The 16,421-nt window shown below is 39.9% G+C and overlaps 1 protein-coding gene across 1 annotated transcript in view; it reads left to right on the plus strand.

Moving 5' to 3' along the window:
* FSTL4 (follistatin like 4) overlaps positions 1-16,421 on the plus strand; it is a gene marked incomplete at both ends in the record, with an annotated part of 237,664 nt that overhangs the window by 192,750 nt on the left and 28,493 nt on the right. Inside the window, 1 exon segment of the mRNA XM_082323870.1 lies at positions 5,647-5,813. Within this exon segment, the coding sequence (XP_082179996.1) occupies positions 5,647-5,813 (167 nt within the window).

The raw sequence follows: 16,421 nt of genomic DNA on the forward strand, positions 1-16,421 counted from the left end.
GTGAGAGGTTTGCAAAGGTTCGCAAAGGCTTGCAAACCCAGGGTGATTTGTGTTCTGAGGTTTTTATTAATTCATGTATTTGGTCTATAGAGTAGGGTAGAAACTAAATCACATGCTAATACGAGTAATTTATAAGCATATTATGCAGTGCTTTACAGATTCGGACCCCCTGTGAACTGCCCTTCATTTCTTTTAATTTCTCTTTGCAGTGACTAATTAGATGACCACATCTCATCCCAGGGTCTCCCCAACAGTGTCATCAGAGTCACTCTTTGGCTGGCCAAATCTCATGTTCAATTGCGTGTTTATAAATACATCTCACATATAACACGGTCATTTTAAAATCCATTAGCTGCAGTTGGCTCAGATTTAAGAGGGTCTAAAATTGCTCTCCTCTCTATGCAAAGGCAAATACATCTCATCAAAATTATTGGGGAAAAAAATAATTATAAAAGGTATATCCTGTTTTTTACTCTGATGTATTAATCGTTTTGATTTTCTTGATTCAGTTAGCTCCTCACCTGAGAATGTATTCAGCTAGAGAAGACTCTTTTATCTATTGAAACAAATGCTAAAATCACCATTGACCTTTGTGCTGCAATATTGGGCCACAAGGCAATAAACAGATTTTACTAATGCAATGCAGTGCATAAACACAGCTGGAGGACTTGGGGAATTGAGTGGAGGCTAAAGTTTTCATCCCATTAAATCAATCCCGACTTGAACCATCGCTGGAGAAACATGATGTATTTAGGGCTGTGTTACCCATGCTTCAGTTCACAAACAAAAGGTCTCTTTGCTCAGGAGCACTTATTTGGGGGCCAGAATCTGTGCTTGAGACTTTCTTTGAAAGTCATCCTCCCATTGCTTCAAACAAGGCTACGTTTTGGTTCATTGTCTCCCCACTGAGAGCAAGTTACAGGATTAAAAAAGTATTGCCTTGTCCCCTAAGCAGAATCTAAGCAATAGAGTCAGTTGCTCCATATTCTGTTTTAGCAAGGCAAGATATCCATGAACAAATGTAACAATGATTAAAGGTGGCAACAATGTATTAAAAAGTATATTTTCTTTAGATTTAAGGGAAAAGATCTAATTAATGATACTAAGCGCTTTCTAAAGTGTGAAATCTGTTTCTGTATGTAGTGTAGCACGAGCAAAGGCAGGCAGGCAACCGACATTTACTATGTAAATTATCTCCATGCAGTGCTAAATCAATGAGTTTTTCTCCATAGATGCTCATTCCAGGTTGCTCCCTATAATGACCTCAATTATACATGTCTTCATTGTGAAATTATGATTGCCTTTGGCAGGCTGCAAATGACAGCAGAGAAAAAGATTTCCATGATAAAACAGCACAACAAGTAATACCTGCTCGCATTAGTATGCACAGCTTGCAAAGGTGCAGTGCAACTCCAGCTTAGCACCTTAAGAAATAAAATTGGAGCGGAGGAGGGGCCAAGAAAAGTGTTCGACAATATCTTGACATTTTTAACAAGAAAAGGAATTAGTAAGACTTCACATTCTCAAATGTGTTGGCTTGGGACCTAGTATTGCAAGAAATTTAACATAAGAACATCAGAATGGCTACACCCCGGTCACCAAAGGTCCACAGTGCTTCACAGCTTCTCTCAGACTAAATATAATAGCAGAGAGAAAAGGTGTGAGAGACAGGACAGCGTGATCCTTCCCCTCAATAACCTCTCGATTCTGACCGCTGCCATGCATGGAGTGATCCCTCTCCCTTCTGAATGGGGGAGAAAGGTTTGAAGATGGCACTGCCCTAATTCCTGGAGCTGCACAGTTTTCAGGCGCTGAGCTGCTGCCATCACCAAAGAGAGTTTGCAATGTTCCGGCTGCCTTTTACTGACCTTGATTTTGTTCTACACTTGGTGCAGTACCTGATGAAAGATTACTCCCGGGCCTCTGATACACAGCGACGCGGTTACACACATTCATTCGTAATGGTTGTTATGAAGGCTTTACCCCTGACTTGAACTATTAAAAGTTGAGTCAAAAATGATAGCATCCCATTCTCTGATGATAGCATCTCTCTCTGATGGCAGAGTAGTTGGCAGGAACCTTTTTTTATTTCCAGCTGGAATAGACCGAGGAGTTGCTTCAACTGAAATCCTGGAGAAGAGTACCAGGTTTGACATGACTTGATAAATATGATCAGCTAGGACTGATACTGGTTGAATCTATTGAATATAGAAAGCTGTTTTGCATGCATCATCCTGCAGAATTTCCAAATGAACATAAAATTGCTTGATTTTAGGACCAAATTCCATTCCAGCCTGTGTTCTGCAAGTGAGCTCACTTTGAACATTACCCATTTGTTCTGTTCAGCTTTATACATGTGGTAAAAATCCTTTTATCTCCTAAAGGTTTTTAAAAATAAAATGAACACTGTTCAATACTTAATCTAGAAGTTCTACACAAAATCATTATGGTGACTTGAATAATTTGTACACATAATTCAACTAGCATCAAGTGTGTCTGAGCTCTGTAGCTTAAGTACAAGATTCTGAGTTTTTTAAAATATTTTTTAAAAGCCCAGCCCTTGCATCCTCTTAGAGAATCTCTGTTTCTTCCCCAGTACACCTGATTATGTAAGGAAATCTTTATCTATAACAATAAAGCAATGATTAAAGCCACACAAAATAATCCTGTATTACTAGAAAGGCTTTTAGATGTTAATAAGATGCCCTCAAACATACTCCATAGAAATACTCAGAAAAGGAGTGTGTTTGTATTGTTAAAGTTGTCTGTACTAATTACATGCTTTAACATAAAGTCATCTCTTGGCCTGATATGGTTCATCCAAGAATGGCAGCTTTGCAAGGTGTCTTCTTAATTAAAAGTTAATGTATTTTTCATTAGTGTGCTTCTAAAATGTAAAACCAAAGCCTCTTTAGCTACTGTTTGGAAGATGGGCAGGGAGCCTTAAATTCTACTGCAACAAAACACTCAAAAAATGTTGCTGAAGAGGGACCTGATGGGAGCCCAGCGTGAGCCAGGGAACTCAAGGCAGTGTGAGAAACAGCAGAGGGAATTAAGGAAAACAGCAGTAAGATGAAAAAACAATTCTCTCGTAAATGAATGACCCTCCATTACTCCTCAAGAAAAGATGTCCTCATTAGCCCTACTCCGTGCTACAAATTATTGTAATTATCAGTTTTTTATCCTGTCAAGTGCACTCCAAATATTTTATTCATAAAAAGGAGCTCTCTTTTATGCAGAAAATAACTACATTATTACCCCTTATGTGCTGTTTACGTGCTTCTGGCAGCGGGATGAGGGCGGTGGGATGGGGCATCCCCACTCCTATGGGCTGCTGTCCACGCTCCTGAGCGGCCGCGCCTCTGAGCTCCTCCAGCAGGTACCGAGGGCGACATCATTTAATGATGTATTATCTATTCCTGGCTTTGCCGCTAACCTGCTCAGTGACCTTGGATTCTCCTTCCCTTCCCAGTCCTCCTCCGTCTCCCCATTTGGATTTTAAGGTTTCAGGTGTAGAAACTGCTTGATGGTCTGACCATGTCAGGCCCTCTTCTCATGTAATGCCTATGGGAGTCACCGCAACCAAAATAATAGTAGTAGGTTGGTCAAATGTTCCTATTTTTGATCAACCATATATCAAAACTATAGCTACTGTTTCTTTTCAACAGCTTGTGCTCTTTCTAAATAGCGCTAGGAGTATTAAGTGGGAGAACGGCTAACTGCTGGCAGACACGATGTGCAATGCTGTATTGATCTCTGCAGCCCTAAGTCAGCCTCAGATCTACAGTGGTGAATACAATTTGTGGCACATTCAATTAACTTCTTGCTTCGGTGGAAGAAGTAGGAAGAGAAAGGATGCAGAGCTGTTCGGGTACTGCTGCACAAGCTGGTTTTGCACTAAGTGTTCACAGTCAGTTGCTAGACTAGTGTACTGAAGGGAGTCCTTCCAGGCTTCCCAAGGCTACTGAAATGGACTGAATATTTTAGTGAACAGATTTAACAGATGTACTACTCAAGAGATGTTAAAGCAATTTTTCCATTAGAGGGTATGAAGAGATGGAAAATGATGCTTGCAAAAGTAGATGCTGGGGTTCTTTATTTTTATTCCATGCATTTCCATAGTGTGAGTCCCATAAAAGAGAGGAAGATTTTCCCACCAAAGCTGTTAACTTTTAAGGCAAAATCATATCTTAAGCTGTGAACTGACATGATAAAAATGAGTGTTTGGATTCACTGAAAGTCAGCGCTTCTTTAGAGGGCTGGAAGAAAGTGCACAAAGCATTTAGATCTTACCATCACAGATACACTGCAAGTGATACACAGATCTTGCGCGGGTTGTAACAACAGAGATGAGACACGAGCAAGCAGGATGAAGAGTAGTTTTGCCAGCTGCTGGGAGGGAGTAACCTGACCCCTTGTGTCATTTTGTAGTGTCAGCACTGCTTGAAGTGGTTTTTCCCAAAGTACATGGCCTTGGGTGAGGCAGCATCAGCCTCTTTGATCCCCATTTTACCACAGTTAATGCCAGGACATGAGGAAGGGGGGGCCTTGGGGCCAGGAGAGGGTGTTTCGTTCCCCAGTCCAAGTTTCTGAGTTGGCTTGAGCAATGTAACACCAAAGGGCTGTGAACATTCCCTGTTCATCTCAATGGGCCATTACCTTGAAAGACCGGTTTTCAGCATTTATATGCAATATAGTTTCAGGGCTTTCTTATTGCAGAGCCTATGAATAAGAGTAAGCAAAAAAACATCATGTGAATGATAAAATTGTGAATGCAGCAGCTTTGACAATGTGGCCTGATTGCCCTGTTGCTGGCTCACTGCTGATGAAATGCCTAATAATGACAACCTGCACCCACGGTAATTCTGGTATTAGATGTCTTACCTATGTGTGTGGCCACACATGGCAAAATACGCAGACACATCTTGTGAGCATTGGCCAGAAGGAAATGATGTGATGTTGATGTGGTTTTCAGTAAGGCCTGCTGCCTCAGGTGTTTCTTTTGTGTGGTACATATGAGTCAAAATAACTGGATTTTTAAATTTAAATAAAATATGAGAAAACTTCTCACTCCTTGGTTAGAAGAACATCTGTATCTCAGATGCCATAGGTGGCTGTATTTGGTAAAGGAGTTTTCGTGCTTGGTGACTTCCCAATATTTGGACAATTTAAAACTGGGTTTATTTATATTTCAGTGACAATAGTCTTACTTTAATTCTGCTTCTTCAAGGAAAGAACCTGACTCATTCTTGTGCCTTTTCAAAGGACCTTGGCAGGAGTCCTCTAGAGAAACAAACCCAGACAGTCTCAAGCAGGAGAGCCTTTGCTTGTCCTCCCATTGCTGACTGCTTTGTAGATTAAATATTGCAGCCAGGTTTGCCAGAGGAACCGTCTTAGTGCCCTAACACGACAACTACCACTAGACTTCTCAGGAAAATGATGTAAGGAGTTTGTTGTAGATTCAATTTCTGTCTCTTACTTGGGTTTACTATTTAGGGGTTTTTTTAGAACATAGATATCCATGTTCTTGCCAGAATCCTTCAAAGTTATTCCTGGAACGAGGAAGAAGGAAGGCAGAGTGGGAAGAAGGGGGACAGCTTCCCTTCGTAGTATTTGGTATTACTCCTGTTTTGTTGCGTTCTGCAGAGGTGGTTCGGCTGAGCCTGCCGGAGGACCAGAAGATCAGCATTACCACCATCACGGTTGGCCTGAGCACTGTTCTGACATGCAGCATCCACGGGGCACTACGGCCCCCCATCATCTGGAAGCGCAACGGTGTCATCCTGAACTTCCTCGATTTGGAGGACATCAATGTAAGTCCTGAATTACTCTTGTCGTTTTCTTTTTAGGGCATTGAATATGACTTTATTTAACAGATGATAGTTTTAAGGGAACAAGTTTTATCTTGTTATTATTATGGAAAACTGGAAGCTGGCATGATATTTTGGTTTTATGTGAATATGTCTCAGGAATAAAAGTGAAACAACATATGTGCAGCTGAAAGCAGGGATACTTGGAATATGTTATTATGAAGTTGAAACTCAGTACTGTAATAACCCAGCACTTACTTAGCACTGGTACTTCATCCCTTGTTGTTCATTCAGTTTGGTCCACAGACAGCAGCCCTGGAAACCCAGGGGAAAGTAGCTCTACAGACCATTAAATCCTCAGGGATCTCTTTCCCAGTACAAAGAAACAGGTTCATCAGGAGCATGAAACAACACATTTATGCTTGGCAATGAAATCCCTCCTCTATCTAAATCAAATAATACGTTTTTTATCTCTGTTCCTCCTGTTTCACTTGCCTTTCAGCCAATTCTCATATCTCATTCCTCCGCTACTATTTCTGATGAGCATTTTAAAATATGGGATTATTCAGCAGGGTGTGGCAATACCCTTGCAGGAAAGAAGATGAATCTCTTCTATTTCACGGTGCTGGTCTGATGTGTGAGTCATAGTTTGTAGTAAAGACAATACCTGAATAATGGTATAAACTTACTCATTTATTTAATAACATTTAATTACGGAGAGAGTGGAAAGTAGTGTACAAAAAATATGGTCTGTATTTCATTTTTCTTTGCATTAAAGTACACAGTAAATCAGGTTTTATTTTAATTACACTACAGCAAGAGTTGATTTATATTTTTGTTCAGCTCTTGTTAATTTGATAACCACTCAGTTCAGAGTTGTTACAGTCAATACTGCAGCTCCCTAAATTGTTGTGTATCCAGGATTGCTGAAATGTGAAAAATCTTTGGTTTGCTCTTCTTCATTAATACATGAAAATTACAGCATACAGGACAGAAATATGCACTGCAACTTCGGACATTATTTGTTGACTCTACCTGAGTGGGAAAATCGTGTGCACTATGTATAGATGATTATTATGTGCACAAACTCCGTAGTTATAACCATCTAAACATTCTTTTATTTTCGTCAAAGCAAGTATTACACTTTTAAAATGTGTTTCTTGTCACCATTTGGAGCATGACATTGAAATGCAACATGAAACCAGCAAACATCCCGCTGCAGGATTGGCACAGGACTATAGAGGAACCGTAACGAGGATGCGCAGGATTGCACAGCCAGCCCGAAGCTGGTGTACCTGACTGGATTTCTTATAGACATCTGTCAGCGCCAGGGTTAGAATAATGGCCTTCGGGTCACTGGCACTAAAAATACATGGAAACCTGCCAAGCTGCGATGCGCAAAGTCAGGCATTCCCTGCTGTGGTCGGAGCGTGGCAGCAAGCCATGCAGGTGGTTGACCTGGCAGCTTATTGCGTGTACCGCCTTGTGCAAATATTCTTCAAAACAGATCTATTCCTTGACACAGATTAAGCTTCCTAAAGATTACACACGCTGCCAATGTGCTTAGTTTAATCTGTAGTGAGCAAATTCAACAGCTTTGTGTAATCAAAGCCTAGAAAGAGCCTTTTCTTTTGGCAGTTATATTCACTAGATAGATCTGAGACATTGTGTTTTTAGGCTCAGTTTTGTTGCCGGCTTCAAGACTGAGCTGGGGTTAGAAGCAAGGTTCAGCTGTTCTGAAAACTTATTTCCACACACTCCGGAGGCACAAGAGTTGTCTTAGAATTTTTTCGCCAAAAATAATGAAAATTCCAGTTATTAATCTTACCTTCATGAAATTCTGGTTATGATCACATTAATCTTAAAAGATTAGAAGTTTATGTGTAAACTGAACACAAAATGACAGTCCAGGAACTGGAGTACAAACACATCCTTGAAGGATAGATAGTACGTTGCTCTGAGGCTTCATTTGCAACTTTTACTATTTTAAATAGAATTTTGAAGAGTAAATTTTCAGGCTGAAATGCCAGTTCCTCCCTAATTTGGCGCTGGCCAAAGTGGATTTCTGGTTTACTTATAAGTAATTCTGTTTCTCACTGGTTATTAAATGTTAAGAGGAAGAGTTATGTCCTTGCATGTAAACGGACTGGTTCCTGAATGATTCAACACCCCTGAGGACAGTACCATGCAATACAGGAGAAAAAAAAAAAAATCACTTTTTGAGCTGTTTGAACTAGTATATCACTGAGAAACTCTATCACAGGAGCACTCTGAGATTCTTACAAAGAGGAAAAACAGGATTTATGACTCAATTTTAATGTTTCACATATCAGTTTATGACGTCTGTCACCTTGTCATATAACACCTGCTACTAGTGCACATCAACTTTTTTTTCTCTAATAAACACCTCCACGCCTTTTTCATCTTTAATTAAACTGTAACGTTTTTGATGTTCTATATATATCACTGCCATCTGTATTCTAGTCTGGTTACTTGAGGTGACACAATTTGGGGATTACCATCTTTTATTTTCCCTCTTCCACTGTGGGCAGTCTGTAGGACTCTTGAGCTCAGGTGTGTCCCCTCTCTGGCTACCGAGGACGGGCACCTGCGTGTCTGAAGCACTTGTTCATAGCAGGGATGAAGAGATGGTCCTTCAGCTGGTAAATCCAGTCTTTTTATTTAGATTAATCACAAGTTTTAGAAGTCCTCATGGGGCATGAGCCACGTTCATCTGCAGCATGAACACGCTTGTGTTTGGGGTTGATACTTGCGTGCCACACGGAAGTAGCATCAACATTCGCTTTGAGGTTTATGGTGTGAAAATACATGCAGCCATGCACGCTCAACAGCATGGGTTGGGGTGGGTGGCAGCAGACAGTTCAAAGCTTCAGCCTCTTGTGGGTACAGAAACTCACATTAAACAATAATCTCTTTAAAGGCATTGACAGCAGGAAAGTAAAGGCAGTGTGCTTCTTAATATACTTGAAGTCAGTTAATTAAATTACTTCAGTTTTCTTTTAGTACGCCTCAAGCAGAAACTCAATTGCATTTCTGCTTTTCACAATAAGGTTAGCAATTTGGCTAATTGGAAGTGCAACAGGAGATTAATTGTACCTTTTTAACTTCAAGAAAATCCTCCCTGCTCCTGGCACAGTGGTAATCAGATACAAACCTACAGGATATTCGCACACTTGGAAAAATCCTTGTATCATATTTCAATTAAATTCTTTCTCTTCTAAATGCTAATTCAGGAAATCAGATGGAAATAGAAGCCCAATTCTGGAAAAAAGAGAATCCTTCCAACAAGGTGTGAGAGCAGCACAGGAGAGGCACAGCTGGAAAGTCCTTCATGGCTTTATTCTCTCCAGATTCATGACAAAGGTGGTATGAGAAGGTCAACTGTGTTCTAGATTAATACTAGAAGTGACAAAGACGGTCAACAAAAGCCTAGATAATCCTAAATTTACACAGAACTGAAAGGCTGAAGATTACTATAAAGCCTGGTTGTTTAAGTACATTACTTAAATCATTTTTATGTGATATCTTGATTGGCAACAAAATATTAATAACTTTTCATTGCTCTCTTCATCAGAAGCTTTCATGAGCAACATATTAATAATTTGTCTTGTCCTGTCTGTGAAGAACTCCGTTAATGAGTTGTCACATAGCTATTGCAAAAGAGCCATCTTAATAGTACATGTACTTAAACTATTTTTCTTGCAAACATTTAAGATTGCTTTTAGAATAAAAATATTATTTATCCATAAATTAGCCATCCACTTTATTTATCCATTAGAAGTCCCTCTGCAGCTATACTTTAAAAAAGTCACATCAACTTTTCTCATGCAGAAAATAACTATAATGTAGCTGAAACTGATAAGATTGTGATAGCTATAAATTGATTTCTGACTACAAATAGTGAAGTGGTTAAAGTGTGTCATCTTTCAAAATGATATACTTTTGTCCCCTAGACAAGCAGTATGTTTTCCCAAATATGTGATTATGAAAGCATTCCTCAATTTGAAAATATAATAAACTCCTCATGGAGTCAAATGTATTTATACAGTATTTATAGGATATTGTTTCACATGATTTGACACTATCTCCAGAGAAATGTACGTACATTTATAAACAAAATTTATAAACAAAATTTTATCATCCAGAAGCACGATGAAAGCATACGCAAATAACAGAGAAGAGAATATTACCATAAGAAAACAAATGTTACGGAATACCGGTAGATAAGAATTTGGTGAATTACCAAGTGTAATGCAGGTAGCTATAACATAAATTCATGAGTAGCTTTCGTTATTCATTTCATATTAATCCATACACTTTAACTCAAATCTGCATTAGATCATTAGTTCAAAAATAAGCTTTTCATTACAGATCATTGAAATACAGGTTTCTTCATTTCTGCTGATGCAGAAGGGGATTAAAGGCAGAGGAGTGAGAGTGCTTTACAGCTACTTTATGACTTGTCTTTCTCCTTGTTTGATGAAAAATCAATAATTGCCCTTAAAAAGCATGCTCCCAGAAGTTAACAAAGTGCAGCATATCAATATAAACAATATGTTTACTGTTGTTACTTGTGTGTATCAATCAGCTCATCTTGCACAAAGTACATGGAGAAATGTCCAGTAAGAAGTCCACGTGCCAAATTCTTGAAGAAGTCTTGAGTGTTCCTGTCCAAAAGACCCCCTGCACCAACTTTGTACATATTCAGTTTTGCATTACAGTGTCAGGATGTCACACAGGCTGAAAGGCAGATGGGTTGAAGCTGTGATGAAACAAGTCCAGGGTTGGGGGCAGAAGCTGTTCATCACATGAAGCAAGTCCCATGTGCTGAGCAGCAGCTGATGGGAACACGGCAGCGTATCCTGTTAAGGCTTACCAGTTCCCATGTGTCCTCCCTGCCATTCCCTCCTGTCAGGGGAAGGAAACTCGGCTGGAGAGACCTCTGCTCTCACCTCAACCGTTCTTGCCTTTGTTAAAGCCATGTGAAGAAAGTCTGGGTTTTGCTGCTGGGGTTCCTGTCGTCACCCAGGACCCCGGAGGCACCTGCGATACATAGGCTGAGCTCAGAGATTTACATCCCTGCTCGGAGGAAAAGGAGTGATTCTCTTCTCCAAACAGGTTTTCCTCCTCCCCATACAAATCTGTGTGCCTTACTCTGGCTGAATCCAAGCCTGCCTCCATCTCTGCCCACCAAACCTCTGCCAGGTCCATGGTGCAAAGAGCATGTGAAGGTGGCAGAAGTGAATCTGGGGGGGGGCACAGATCACCTCCTAAATCATTGATTGCTCATATTCCGCATCTACCTGTGCACCCAGGAAGATTCACCGCCCTGTATATCTCACGGCTCTAACAAGATCTGTGCCTACCTGCCTTGATACGCGTTTCATGCATGTTCATTTAAATGTCCATTTTTCCATGTATAATATTTGAAACCAAAGCAAATGGCCAACCTTTAAAGTGCAAGTCACTTGGATTAGATTTCTCATTAAAACAGGCTGTATGAAGGCGATATATTCCTGTTGATGGTTTTAATGCAGTTTCACTGTTAAATAATAAAAAGATCATGTGTGACTAACCCCACTTAATACCCTGCTAATAGAAATCAGGCTGTTAAAATGATCAAACCCTGTGTCATCCCAGATGCTGCAGTAATACAGTGATGGGAGTAAATTACAGGAAGTTGCATGTTTAAAGCCAAGCTTTTTCTCTTTCAAATCAAAGTTTAAGAAATTGCACAGTGCTTATAGTATCTTAGGTCTTTGCAGGCTCTAAAATAGAGGTTAAGTGGAAAATTAATACTTACAATATTTTCAGAATATATATATATAATCTCTCACTTTGCTATAACGAAGATCACAGAACTTGTATCCACTTGTGCATTCAGTGGAATAGCTCATTTTTGGGTCACAGACCAAAGTTTGTAGGTGATTATTGCAAATGAAGAAATACTTTCATGGAGACAATAGAGTTGTTCACCTGGTCCTATTCCAAATAGCCAGTGGAGTGTAAGGCTTCTCCTTCCTAAACAGCCCATTTTTGTGGAGGAAGATGTTACTCTCGGGTGGTTTTGTTTTGCTTGTATTTTTTAGAGGCATTTAGGGCACATACCTTGTGAAATTTTTGAGAAACTTGAGATGTTAGATGCAACTCTCCTATAGATGAATTGCATGTACTCAGTCTGGGTGTTATAGCAGAAAAGCAGGACTGTGAATGCAGCGTGAATCTTCTAAAAATGAGCAAGAAGAAAGGACTGAGCCCATCTGCTGTGAAGTATTAAGGTAACTAGACTAGGAAACTTAAAAAAAATGCATTAGAAAAAAAATGAGAATGAGATGAATTAGGACACAGAAATCAGTTGTCGTCTCCCGTACCTGCTCTGACTGTTGCAACTGATAATTGAATTACAGACCAAAATCCATTAATCCCAGTTATCTACCTCTGTACCGTAGGGAGAAAGTTGGAGTTTATGAATATAATTTCCTCCCAAGATTGGTACTTACCTGTTCAGTCATGGTCTTTGCATTTCTCTGAAATGTCCAGTAGATCCAATTAATAGAAACTTTTCACTAAATCCTTGGTATGCTAATTCCTCCCTTCCAACAGCTCCGGCAGGATGACCTAACATTGATTTTCCTTGTTGTATTGTCTCTGAGTTTCTCAGGGTGTAAGTCATCCATTTTTATCTATATTACAATTGCACAACTATCTAAAAAGTTCATTTCCATATGTTCAAGCCAAAAACTTTTTTGGCTCACCAGCGAAGTCTTATGTTGTGCTAAATTCTTTGAGCAGAAAAACAAGAAAAGATAAATTAATACCCCATCAGGCTGTGTTTGCAATAGTTTTCTGGCATTTGCTTAAGGCTGAATTTTTCTCCATGTAAATTACTAAAGTGATAGCATGTGTAAAACCAAGAACAAATAATATTAATGAAGCATAAGTTCTCAGCCTGTCTCTGGAAATGAATTATTAAAAGCACCAAAGAAAGTGATTTAAGAGCCTATGACTAATTTAGTTTTTATTATTTGTATATGAATCACTCATGAATCTATTGTAAAAAAGATCAGAGACATTTGATTAGTGAGGAGAAATCATTTTCAAAGTGATAGCCATTGTTGTAGATTTTGCATAATAATAATCTCATTAAACGCTTGGGTACATTTTGTTTTAAAATCCCGTAAACATTATCAGAGAGAGATTTCTAGGACTCTGAGGATCAGGCAAGCTTTTAACGTGAACTAGTTAATACATTTTTGTGGCTGTGCTGGTTACTATGAAATTGTGATGGCGTTTCTCTTTGTCTAGTGGAAAACCAGTGACACCAGCTAGCACCAGTGCCAGGACTGGTTTTGTCAGTAGGCACCGAAACCACATGGGGAAGGCTCCCAGCTTCCCCACGCTTGGAGGAAAGGGCTGAAAGGGACGGGTTTAAAAGTAAAGCAAATTATTATTATTATTATTTAGAAAGAAATCCCAGCAACCAGTGGGATTCTCCTAAGAGAAGAAACCACTCAGGGAACTCCATTCCCTCTGTCGTTATTTCTGCTATGAACACTTTTGAGTCAGCATGGTGAGGGGGTATTGACCATCTTTGGAACTCACCCCCAATGTATATTAGGAGCATTCAGTATCTAACTGGGGTGGTTTAAAATCACTGTGTTGGTTTCAAATCGCCTGCGCTGGGCAGCGCCTGCTGCCCGGGGACTGTGTACCCCGCAGTGCCGTACTGCGGCGTGATGTGTGCCAGTGTTTGCCGACAGCTGGAGAGATGGGGAGCTCATCTGCTTTTGTGTCACTGGGACTTATTTTTCTGTTCCTTCTTCCTATTTATAGCTATAAGGCAAGTTTTTTTTTTTCAAGTTACTGGAAGTTATCCTAAAAAATAATAAACGTGAATCTACTCTATGCTAATTCCCCTTCTAACTTCCTGGAAAACATGTGATCCTCTTTGCCAAAAATTTAAAGGGTCTTAAATATGTTTCCATTCTGGAACAACCCCACAACGTGTTAGAAAGCTTTATGAAAATGCATCTGAAATGGGCAGAACAGGCGGGCAGCCGGTGCCCTGCACCCTCCAGCATCGCTCCCGGCCGCCAGCTCGGCAGCCCCGGGTTAACGTGGGCTCCCTCTCTGCCGGCTGAGTTCCTGGGTGTCAGAGCAGGAGATTTGTGGCATTACAATCACATATTGGATTTCACTTGAGACAGAATGTGAACAAGATTTACAAGCAATATGCAATGTTTTACACATTTCTAAGCACGGTGTCTCTGAGCCTCAGCAGATTGCATGACCAGGGAATGCATTAGAAGGGAGAAATGGGATAAATAAATATGAAAAATCTTCTGTTTGGAGAGACCGATGCCTTGTGTAATCAGTAGTGATGGAAAGGAAATACAATACAATACAAAGTACATATCCATTTTCTAGGGTCTGCTTTGTTATTTTTTCAAATTGACTGTGTGCAGTAGCAACTTTTTTTTTATTTTTTAGATTACTGAGCTCTTATCAATTTAAAATGCAGGGTGGTGCATTTTTTTAATCTTGAAAAGTTAAAACATACTCTGAGGTCACTTAATCAGTCCTTTATTTGAAGGGTAGCTGCAAGACATAAAAGAAGCTCATGAAGGGCAGAGAACTTTTTATTCCAAAAAGGGAGAGAAAACATGAGACAAACTGCTGGAGAAGTCAAGTTATCATCTGCCACTAGTCGACCTTATCAATTATGAGAAATCGTAAGCATAGCTTGCTGAATTATTATTTTTACCTGAACGTGTAACATTATTTTATAATGAAATTCATAAAATAGAGGTGATGAATACCTTATCCTTATCTGTCCGCTTTGATGCAAGGCTCATCAGTTTGTGGGGTTAGAATGGTTTCTGCCTCTTGTTCGCATATTTTCATCACTTCTGTTTCTTCCTCTTCACAAGAAGATTCCCCTTCGGTGGTAAAGGAGGACAACCATGTTCCCGAAGTTACTTCTTTGCCTTTCTCCTGCTTGCCTATCCTTTCTCACAGGATGATAGATAAAAATGCCTTTTCAGTTCACCGTTGGGCATTGCTGGGGGTAGGAGTAGGGCAGTCCCAGCTCCCGGGGGATGTGCAGTGCTCGCTGGGACTCCTGGACAGCCCTGAGGTGCCCTGCTTTAAAGGTGGGATAGTTTTAGGGAGAGAAAAATTATGTTACATCAGTTTTATAGACGTTTATGGTTCCCTCTGACTGCTTTCAGGCTTGTGGTGAGTTGAAAACCTAGCTTTGCAAGCAAAAGCCATCTGAAAAAAGTCAAAGCACATGAAATGTTTCCTCTGCCTTTTTCCAGTGTGAATCCTTCCCGTTCCCTCTGCCCACCCCATCCTCTCCCCTGCCAGTTCTCCCAGCAAGCTTACATGAGCGTGTTTGGCTGGAGGGATGGAGCCCAGAACCTGAGTCTCTAAAAATGTTTTGTGCTAAACAGTTTCTGAGAACTTTTGTTCAAAAAGTTCGTGCTTGCCCTGATACACGTTTTTCAGAGGCAAAAAGTCCTTATTGACCTGCCTCCCTTCTCAGCTTGATAAAACTGTGTTAAACTCTGTTGAGGACTGCTTCCCCACAAACCGAAACAGCAGCCAAGCACTGTCACTGTGAACTTACAGCCCAGTTCATACACTGGCAGTGGCAAGAGGTGCACCGGAGCAGCCCCTAAGAGCTCCCAAAGGCAGTGCAGCGTGGCGGGGCGTGGGAAATAGCCCAAATACCAGGGCTGCCCACTGCCAGCCTGGGACGGCTTCCCGCTGCGCTGCACGACTCCTGCTGAGGTGAGTGAGGGATGTAGAGTTAGAGGCTATTAAGGAATCAAAGACTCATCATTTCCTAATGCTCTAGGGCTTGGGTTTTTACAGCACTTCCAAATATACCTTTATAAAATATACAGAGAAAGTGCTTGTGCATAAGAATGCATTCATATATATAAAATGTAACTGTGAAATCCTAATGTACTAATTATATCCATAGGGAAACATAAGGAGAAACTGTGAGCTGCAATAAATAAAGCCATGGAAAGAGTCGTTAATTTGTTTGAGAATTCAGTATTCTTTTTGTAGCAACAAACGGTTCGGTATTGAATCTAAATTTCATAATCTCTTTTTTTTTCCCACATCGAATACTGGTCATTCTTAATGTTGTACTCTTCTGTGGATTTACTCTGTGTGTGCAAGTTCTAATACAGGGCAGATAATTTCTTTCTGTGCCTGACATAAATGATATGGTGTTAACCTAAATCGTATTTGATAACCTTCTTTAAGTGCTAAAAGTCAAAAAATAGTTTTTAAAAGTCATAAACCATGCTTTTACCAATATAAGCTTCTCTTTAGAAGAAAAATGCATTTGGAGAGGAAGAGAATAATACTATAATCTTGCATCAGTTTGTTTTTGCAAGGGTCTTTACTTATATTAATACATTTGTATGCATTGGAAAAAACAGATCATCCATAAAAAGACAATTACGGAGCACAAACCAAGCATTCATAATATTTTTCTGAGATATCTTAAAGGAAGCAACATACTTAAAACAGAGAAGATTTTATTGTCCTGTTTTTCCATAACTCCTTATA

The sequence above is a fragment of the Platalea leucorodia genome, assembly GCF_965183815.1.
Source record: "Platalea leucorodia genome assembly, chromosome: 11".
NCBI classification, from domain to species: Eukaryota; Metazoa; Chordata; class Aves; order Pelecaniformes; family Threskiornithidae; genus Platalea; species Platalea leucorodia.